Source organism: Ammodytes marinus (genome assembly GCF_949987685.1).
Source record: "Ammodytes marinus genome assembly, chromosome: 1".
Classification (NCBI taxonomy): domain Eukaryota; kingdom Metazoa; phylum Chordata; class Actinopteri; order Uranoscopiformes; family Ammodytidae; genus Ammodytes; species Ammodytes marinus.
Window position 1 is genome coordinate 8,657,832 of NC_137230.1, and position 10,278 is coordinate 8,668,109.

The window sequence follows — 10,278 nt, forward strand, 5'->3', positions numbered from 1 at the left end:
AGTGTAGTGCAGTCGTTGCAGTACTAAGTAGTTAAGGTCGCAAATATATGGAGTGCAAATAAAAGGCTGCCCTTGAGGTCCCTGCTGATCCCTGGACTTTGTCAGCTGTCAACCCCCATGAGCACACTAGAGTTACTGGGACAAAATGAGACAACGTTTAATGTAGAAAGTCTTGGAATCACTGGAATCTCACCTTTTTGAATACAAATTGTTTTCAGGACAATATGGATTTGGGGGATGAAGAGGAGGATGACGAAAAGGTACGTACCTGTGGTGACTTTTTTTTTGCTGTTTTTTGTTGACTAAGCCTGTGTATCTCTGCATGCTGATGAGTAGAAATTATGTTTTTAGATTTATTTTTACATGTTGACAAAGTTATTTGCTTATGATATGTTTAGCTCTTAATTCGGCACAAAATCTTCTGGTGCATTTTGATTCCTGCCAACCACTTGTGGTATTGTTTGTAAATGTACCGAAATACATTTGGGCTTAATGAAGACCTCAGTGGCGTGTTAGCACATGTCACAAGACATTCATATGCTAATAGAGAGGGCGGGGAAAAGGTTCTGCTGAGTTTGGGAAAGTCCCAGAGCTTAACACTCCATATAATACCATCAATATGGGACTAATGACAGCACTCAGACATGCTCTCTAAAGCTCATTTTGAAATGTTGTGTTCAAAGTGTGACAATGCTTTAAAGCAATAAAACATCTCTTCAGAATGACAGCAGTTTATTGATGCACTGTTGAATGGTCTACGTCGGACAGATGTAAAGTGGTTCTCATACTGGTTCCAGTGGGAACATGACCCTGGAACGGCTGAAGAGGTTTGATGGATATTTGACTACATTGTCTTACATGTGGTTTCTGAGATTGATAGTCAGTGTACATCTGGAATATCCCAGGTTTGATCCCCCTCTGATGCTCCTCTTCCCAGGCTCGTCCCCAAAGTATGGATGGCATTGAGCCAGCGATAACTCTCACTGTGTTTGTGAGCAGAAGCACACACACATTTATATGCTCACATAGTGACAAAAACCATGGCTTTGGCCAGCAAACAATGGACCCTTTCCTCACAGACCTCCTCTAACCCTCCTTCAGTCTGCCTGTGTTTGATGTGGACATGTGGCCGTGTGTCTCCGTCTGAAGTCTGGCTCTCACTCCACAGATCTTCACAGAGTCTGGCGTCCTCTGTTTACTTTAAAGCCGTCCTTTTTCCTCCTGGGAGTTGTACTAGCCTGAGAACCGTACCTCGTCTCTGTCATAATGTGAAGTCCAGGCCCATTCCGACGAGCTTCCACTTCAAAAAGGCCATTTTCTAACTGGCTCTTAAAAAGATCTGCCTTTACATTCACATTGTGCAGATGCTCTTATCAACGGGCAGCATTGAATTAATCTGTTTCAGTGGTTTGGTGAGACACCATGATGTTATCATAAAGTGGTGTAGAGATCAAAGCTCTGGCCTGTCTCAGATATGTCTGTCATTGTAAAGCTAAGTTTGTAAAAATATTGTTTTTGTACATTCCAAACTCAAACGATATTGATATTCAGAGAATGCACTTATGAATTCCTTTAACCAAGAAGTATTTTGTGATGCAGTACCTCACAAGTGTACTGTAAAAAACAAAGCCACATCAGAACATAAACATATGTAGCACAATAGAATATGACCACACAACACAATAGAACTACCTTTAAAATGTCATTTTGTCTTCCACGTCTTTGGTCTGTCACGTTCGTTTTATTTTCCTGCCGTAGGAGTCGGAGAGAAAAGGGCTGAGGGAGAAAATCCACATGGTCCAAGAAACCATCATCACCGTTCAAACCGTGCTGGACCAGGTCGCCTGTTTTGGGGAGAGGATTAAAAAGTAAGAATCAAATATCCATTACTCAGATTTCAGCTAGAGGGGTCACACTATGATCAACGTATGAAATGGATCGTAATTATTACATTTTCAAGAAATGTTCAACCTGTTCTGCAATTATCCATTTTTATAAAAGAAAACCTTCTTAATGAGTGGGGTCTGCATTTGTTGTACAGCCAGAGATCAGTAAATTATGCTGAAACTGAGATTTGTCCTTGACACTCACTGATGATGATGATTTCTCAGCACTTTCCAGTGGTCGGTGCCATTCCTGTCTGGCCTGGCTTTGCTGATCTTTCTCATTGCCACAATCCTGACGTACTTCATCCCCATACGCTACATCATTTTATTATGGGGTGAGTCTCCAACCCACTTCATTGTGTTGTGTTTGTATGTCTGTCTGTCTCTGTTCTACCCGTCAGATCCCTGCCCACTAACTATTCTAATTTGCTGTCATATTTATAATAAATAGTCACTGTCTCACTATATTTTTGTTAATTTCCTAGCATTCTATTATCCAGAAGATTTACAAAGTCACAGGAGTATTTAGTGCCTGCTGCCACATCTTCCCCTTAATGCTTTTTACATTAGCTGCTTCTAAATGAAAGTGATGTATAAATTGAAGCTCTATAGAATACAGAAGTCTTTATGGATGAAAGTATTTCCTGAATGACCAGAAACGTTCCAGGCTAAAAATCGAAAGTAAAACAAGGACGAGGCGCATAGTGTTGTAGTTCAGGAAGCAATATTTGTTGAACAGCACAAGTCTCCTCCGCAGGATTTTGTTTGTATGGAAACAAAGAGCACAGCTTCGAGAGACTAGTGCTAATGATATGTTGGTGTGAATTTCTGTTTTAGGTATCAATAAATTCACCAAGAAATTTCGGAACCCGTACAGCATTGACAACAATGAAGTGCTGGATTTCCTTTCGAGGGTGCCTTCCGATGTGCAGAAGGTAAGCCCCGCTGGATCAGCCGGCCAGGAAGCCATAAAATCCCATAGCCCGCTATCCTTGCATTGGAATAAAACAACTCCCAGGCATTCACCACTCTTGTCTGTATAATTAGCCTCATCTGTATAATTATGTAGCCCTGTATAATTTCTGTTGTGTTTGGGTCATGATACATCCCTGGTGGGGGTCTTTGCTGCGCAGGCTGTTCCCAGGCTGCTGTCTCCTGTATGAACTCCCCAGCATCAGCCAGCCAGTATCTCCTGCAACTCACATCTACCACAACCACACCGTCAGTGTGTTTGTTATGCATTGATGGTCCAAAATGGCCTGCAACATGTCCATAAACTAGACGCCTCCGGAAACCTGCTCTTGAATAGTGAAAATCAATATGATATCAAAGTTGGGTGTCTCAAAAAGCCATTACAAAAATCGGATTGAAAATATATGTTTTTGTTAGAATTGTATTAAACTTTTTTATTTTAAATGCTTTTTTACTGTTGACCATTTGACGGGCCTGTGTGGGCGAACGGTCTCCACCACGGTCATTGTTTTTATAGAACATAGAAAATACTTAATACTTAAAAGAACCACCAGGGGGGCGCCCTTAGCTCAGTTGGTAGGGCGTCCCCCCCATGGGCCTCGGCCAGCAGCGGACCCGGGTTCGATTCCAGCCCACGGTCGTTCTCTGCATGTCACTCCCCTCTCTACCCCATTTCAACTCTGTCTACACTATCAATAAAGTATAAAAATGCCAAAAGAATATCTTAAAAAAAACAAAAAAAAAAAAAAACACCAGAGCGGGCCCTGATCTAAACAGAAATGTATGTGAAGTTTATCAAACTTAAATGACAATATCTTTAATTTGGATTTGAAAATATGCCCAACTCTTTTCACTTGTTTACTGTTATGCAACTAACTCCCCAAATAACATAAATAGAAGGATTTTGTGGATTAGGGTTTACAGGGGCTTTAAGTATGATCTATTCAGACGAAATCTATGGGCTTCTCTATATTTCTTTTCCCTATTTCTTCTAATCCCTTTGTGTTCTCTGCTCTGACCTCTCCTCCTCCTTTATTCTCTCTATTTTGTCTCTCTCCTCTTCTTCACACTCTCTGACTCTGTCCTCTTGACTCTAAGCTGTTTGACCCCATTTTGCCTCCTCCCTCTCCTTTGGATGCGCGTGGGCCTCTGGGTTTAGTGATGACACACTCTCTTGTTTTTTGGCTGACCACTTGCTAAATCGACCGTGGTCAATCACGCTCAGTAGTGGTAGGGAATGTCATTTGTTTTCCAATAGTATTTCAGTAAAAGCACTAAAAGATGATCGAGGTAAAACATCTGTGGTAATTGATTGATTGCTTCACTCATAAAAGTACTTGTGGTTTTTCTTTCCTGCAGGTTCAGTACGGTGAGATGAGAGGCAACAGTAAGAAGAAGAAAGTCTTGTAGAAAGTTTGAGGAGGACGCTGTGTTAGCGGGACCTGATGCTGACGATAGTCGGCCTTCAACCTGAAAACTGTTTCCAGAGGATCTGCTGGAGGTCTGCAGAATCTCACCTCTTGTCGGTATTGTGGTGCGTGGGTGATTTGTATCTTAACTTGCTGTGTCGAAGCTCAGCTCTGTACAGCACCGCTCACGTCCACCAACGCCTACAGAGCGGTCAACCAAAGAAGTCTATACTTGCTTTACCACGTCGTATTGGATCTTTTCTAATGTGTCTATCTGTGCATTTCTGGAGCAATTTGTTATATTAGTTGTGAAGATCGTAGGTGTTTTATTGTACAGTTGAGTTTATTGTCTGAAATAATCAATCAGCAGCTGCTTTTATTTTATGTTAAATGTGTTTGTATATTTTGACATTGACAGATTTGAATGCTTCAATTTCAAAATTGGTCAGCTGTTTTGCAAGAGAAAATATTCTATTTTTAAGTACATGTGGTTTTAAATATTAATGATGACTGTCGGGTAACTAGGGCAGCTTATTGCTGCCACCAGGAAAAAAAACAGGCACAATTATTGAAAAAAGATTGGTAAGAGCAAAGCAGAGCCACAGCCACTGATTTGCTCGGTAGAACCACACGTTCAGTGAAAGACTGCAGGAATGTTGCATCTTTGTTGCAACGATGCATCTTTGCTATCTTCGTCAGCCGAACAATGGGCTCCAACCTAAGTTTTACTGAAACCAGATGTCCTGTAAGCTCCACGTATTGGTCTGTAGAGAGGACCGTGAAACGAGAGCGCAGGGACCGTCTACAAATGGCAATGCCGAATAAGATAAAAAACATTCATTACCTTCACTTTTATACAGTGGAGTGACCCCGAAATCACTTCACTCAACCGTGGTCCCTTGCTGGTTATACGATAAAACATGTTTTGGGAAAATATTGCTTTTATTACATTTTAGATTTTTTTTATGGATATCATATTCAATAGCTTCACCTTTTTATACAGTGTAGCGCAACCACATTCAGTTAAACAACTTATGCTTCACAGCTGCTTATACTTAATCATTTTGGTGTCACTCACTACCAAGCCCCAACCACAGCGAGTTCCAATAGTATCCAGCTGCATCCCCGGAGAACACTACCCTGGCGGGACAACACTACCCAGGCGGGGCGGAAGTACTGTGGTGGGGCGGAAGTTACCTCAGAATTATTTTTTTAGACAAATAAACGTAATAGAAAAATATTTCCACGTCAGTTACAGTTTTCATAGCTTAAAAAAAAAGTTATTTAGACAAATACCTCAGGAGTAGACGACTCTTCAGTGTATCCCCCCTGTCTCCCATGTTTGGTTACTGTCACTCTATGTCTCTTGGCGGGGTATAATTGTAAACAGATTATCGTTGTTCTGAAACATGTACAATGACAAAATAAATCATCTTGAATCTTGAGTAGCCTATTTTTTTGCTACGTCATAAACTGCTGTTAGCTTAGCTGCTAAGTTAACAACATCAAACAATGACAAGACCGCAGACCGATACTAAGTTTGTGTTATTTAGGCTATATTGTTTTGGCGATTATGTTCAGGCATCACAGCTGGGTGGTTAGGGTTATGGCAAGGGGACAGGGAGAGGTTAGAATACATATAGATAGAACATTAGATTAGCCACGGCGCTATTGAGCTCCACTCGGCTGAGGGAACACCGCGGCGGCCATCTTGAGTAGGTCACGCCAAACAGGCGTCACAGCTTGGTGGTTAGGGTTAGGGCAAGTGAGTGACGTAGCAGACATGTTATGGAAGCTAAATAGTAAAAAATCACGTCTGTCACACCACTTCCGCCCCACCACAGTACTTCCGCCCCGCCTGGGTAGTGTTGTCCCGCCAGGGTAGTGTTCTCCGGGGCTGCAGCTGGACTCTACTCGCGAGTTCTACCAGCATCCAATGCCGAAGTGACAACAAACAATGCAGTTCACAGAGTGGCCACTAAGGGCAGGTACCAAAACAGTAATTTTTCATAGACTCCCATGTTGTCACAGCATTATTTAACCTATCGAAGGTATGGTCCAAAAAACATTCTAGTCTGTATGGTTAAGGTCATATCTCCATGACAACACTGAGAGGGGTGAATTTTTTCGGACCAGGATAGTTTTTATTCTATTGGAGGTTAAAATGTATGAATAATTAGGGGCTCGGCCTCTTGAGTGACAGCTAGCCGATGGCCCTCACTTCGCCTCGGAGGTATACGTCAGCGACAATATGGCGACACTATAGGCCAGGACGATTGGATGCAGTCTGTATAACAGAGATCAGCCTGGAAGCTACATCCATTTTATATTCTATCTATGCTCACTACACAGTATAAAGGTGAGGCTATCGGATATTATATCCATACAAATATTAGAATACATTCCCTAAAATTAAATAAAAGCAATATTTTCCAAACTAAGTGATGTAGTATAACCAGCAGGGTGCCACTCGTCTGGCTAACCGGATATAGACAACTACTACAGCGCTCCTGGGAAATGAAGCAAGGAGCGTTGTTAAACTCCTCCCCTTCCCCTTCCCCTTCCCCTTCCCTGCTGTAGCCTACCATTTATGCTCCGCTCAGAACGGGAGACGAAATAAAGTGCGAGCGTGTGTTTGATACGGTTTGATAGTATCCAGCTCATAATGTTGTTGCACACACAAGGACATGTGTGTGTCATTAACAATTTGGGGTCGACACCATTTATAAAAGGTCCATGGTCTGCATAAAATTTCACTTTTACTTTCGTAAACATTCAGGTTTAGGTTCATTAACACTTTGGATTGACCGAGAGCACTGTAGTTGTTCAATAATAAAATCAATCTTTCAGCTCCGTGAGAGTAGATAGGTGACACTGCTGCATCAACTCATTGCAATCAGGTGTGTGTGGCACTGACTGGCATTAGTTGCAGTGTCACTAACCACTCTCACAGAGCCGAAAAGAGTCCGTGCCCTCACACTTTCAACACACGGACATGCACTATATTGCCCCCCTTCTCAGTTGACACTCGCACGCCTGGCATGAGCTAGAAAACAGCTTTGCGACAGCGGGCGTCGTAAAAATACTACCGCTTTTGTCCAAAGGGGCCGCCAAGGGACAAAGTTACTCGTAGTGGCTTTAAGGTGTTTTTGCCAACACTATATGTGAATATATTTTCTAAATAACAATGTTATTTCTGATTTGTGGAGTCATTTGAGCTACTTCTAATCTTTCCACATACCCCCTTTGCAACTGCAAAAGTAACACTCATCTAGCATTCACTGATGCAGGGTGGTCTATTACTGACTTTAAATCAATTACAGTTCCCGTCATCATGGTGATGAAGGATCCCAGTGCAACTGTGTTTTTAATAGTATTTGGACCACAAGGAGTTTTATGACAATAGAATGAGCTACCGCAAGTTGTGGATACACAGACAATAAGATTACTTGTTGGTAGGATCAATCAGTCGTTGGTTTTGGTGGGATTTGTTAGCAATATGTAAAATATAGAATAGTGTTCCAGACTCATTCCTTATGTAAACCTGGTGGGATGAGATTGAATAAGTTTCATTTTGTGTATAAGAGACTATACAATGCAATCTGCAAATGTGTGCTGATTTACAAAAGTAATGTTAAAATGTTACATTTACGTAGAGGTGGATAAATGACCAACAGAATGAAAAATTGAACTTAAATGCTTTTCATTTTTTATTCCATACAAGATCGGATGTTTCAAATATTCTTTGACTTAATCCTAGAATCTGCTATCCTTATCAAGGAATATTATTACTCATCTTTTTTTCTTAAATGAAAACTTTGGATCAGAAGCATTGTTTTCAGCACTTGTAGAGCAAGTTGATCCTCTCGATGTCCCAGTAGGACATGCCCTGCCTCTGGCCGATCTCAACGTTGGGGTCAGGAATAGGAGTGATGGAGTCCCTCCCGGGCCGTGAGAAGGCTGTTCTTCCATAGTGCATGACAGAGGAGTAGTCGTAAGGAGTGTTCAGGTTGTTGGTGTCCACCTTGTCAAAGTAGGGGGCATATGATGATTGGACGTTCTGCCGGTTGATCTTGATGTAGCTGTCCCGGTCACTCCTGGACTGTTCGTGTTCGAAGCCCAGAGCGTGGAGGATCTCATGCTGGATAATGCCGTTGGACATGCAACCATACTTTTGGAGAGAGACCACCTGTCTGCCTCCCACTTTGCCCAGAGAGGAGTAACATCCGTCTTTGTTCTCAATGCTGATGTAGTCTGTCTCGCTCTCTCGGGGGTTAAAGCGGATGCAGGTTTTTTTGTGGAAGACCCTCATGGCTATGTCGATCTTATGCCTATCCATGCTGCTGAACTCTGGGTCCACTGTGAAGGGGATTATCACCTTGCCATTGTAAGATTTCCTCCACGAACACTCGTGGCCCACCCAGCACTTCATGGCATTTCTGGTTTTGGGAACCAGCAGGTCTCCTTCCCACAGGAGCTCATTGGTGACGTTGTTGGTGGTCAGAATACGAGCGGTGACGTCAACAGGGTCTTGGACTTCTTCCTCTTCTTCACTTCCTTCCTCCTGGAGAGGAAGGGCCTGAGAGAGGCCGAGCAGAAGCAGCAGCAGGAAGCTGGCAGAGGGAGTCATCTTCAGGCTCTGTCTGGAGGATCTGGAGTTACTGTGGAGAGCTGCTGTGAAGTCTTCTCCTTGAAGACTGATGTTTGACTGACTTCAGTCATGGCTCTTTATACTCTCCTCTACAGGTGTGTCTGCAGCAGGATTATGGGTTGGGGTCCACACTACTAGGCCTAAATAAACCTCTCTAGGGTGGACTCCACAGACAAACCTACTTTTCAAACATAGCATCTAATCAGTCTGTCACTGAACGTTCTACTGAGCAAAGCAGTGTCTGGCGCACCTTTCCAGTTCCTCCTAATGACGGGATCCTTATCTCATGATAACGAGAAAAGATCTCGTAATTATGAGATAATGTTGTACATTTTTGTTCCCCCTGTTTTCAGCAATACGCTTCCGTAGGTAACAAACACTTTTTCAAATACAACTGCTTATACAACAACATATCAAAAGTCAGTATCTTCCATCTATCTTTAACAATGGATAAATAGCCATGTGTATACTGTATTGATTAACTGATTTTGCTTCAACATGACTGGACTTTTTCTTTTAAGATTATTTTTGGGCATTTCTGATTTTATTACTGAGCCTCTATGGGGGGGGGGGGGGACTCTAACCACTACACCACCAGTGCCCCGTGGATTCATTTTTTAAAATGTAATAAGTGCCTACATTAAGTTTTTTGTGTTCTTTCATCGATACATAAGAGTATGCTCTGTTCTCTAAGCTGTGCTTTACTATTTGCTTGTGAGTGGGATGGGGTCCGATCTGTACACACATACCTTTTTTATTTATTTACGTCAATCATAGATGCTGAGGACTTTGTGTGTCTCATTTCCAACAGCAATAAAAGCACACAATCACACAGACCAGTATGTTATCTTCCTCTCTGTCTCTGCTCCTCGAATTCCCCTGCACAACATACTCATCCTCTCCGTGCTCCCGTGCTGCAGGATTGTGGGCGTCTTCAACAGTACAGTTTCCTGAGCCCCCTCCCCCCCCCCCTCCCCCCTCTTCATTAGGCTTTCATGAAGGGAGGCTGAGGCAGTGTGAGACCTTGCCGGGACCCAGGCTCCCCGCTGTGCTGACGGCCCTTGGGCGTCGCCACGAGCAGGAGGACCTCAGCGACCTGCTCCCAGCTGCTGTGACGAGATGCCTGCAGCCAGCATCCTATCAGGCACTGCAGCTAGAAAAACCTCCGGTACAGGGCTGCGCACACCACTCGGGAGGAGGCGGAGGATTAAAAAAAAAACATCCACAAGCATCAACAGCCTCACCAATTTAGGGATTGGAGAATTGGAGTAGTTAAGATTTTGGCGTTCCCCAAGTAATACCCTGGGATTTATGGCTTTTAAGTCGGAGCGTGGGCTTTCAGTCAGCAGCTGCTTAAATG

General features: G+C 42.9%; 2 protein-coding genes across 3 annotated transcripts in view; one reads left to right on the plus strand and one right to left on the minus strand.

Annotated features, from left to right (window-relative positions):
* Positions 1-5,712, plus strand: part of mctp2b (multiple C2 domains, transmembrane 2b) — a 42,280-nt gene extending 36,568 nt beyond the window's left edge. For both annotated transcript variants that reach the window (XM_080033951.1, XM_080033952.1), the window contains 5 exons: positions 219-260; positions 1,759-1,868; positions 2,112-2,221; positions 2,724-2,821; positions 4,218-5,712. In XM_080033951.1, the coding sequence (XP_079890077.1) occupies positions 219-260; positions 1,759-1,868; positions 2,112-2,221; positions 2,724-2,821; positions 4,218-4,268 (411 nt within the window). In that variant the 3' untranslated portion in view covers positions 4,269-5,712. The remainder of the gene's footprint in view (positions 1-218; positions 261-1,758; positions 1,869-2,111; positions 2,222-2,723; positions 2,822-4,217) is intronic.
* Positions 5,713-5,851: 139 nt separating this feature from the next.
* Positions 5,852-9,770, minus strand: LOC307255294 (high choriolytic enzyme 1-like). Its single transcript, XM_080033973.1, has one exon. The coding sequence runs from the start codon at positions 8,895-8,897 to the stop codon at positions 8,106-8,108; it is 792 nt and encodes a 263-aa protein (XP_079890099.1). The 5' UTR covers positions 8,898-9,770; the 3' UTR covers positions 5,852-8,105.
* Between the last annotated feature and the right edge of the window lie 508 nt (positions 9,771-10,278).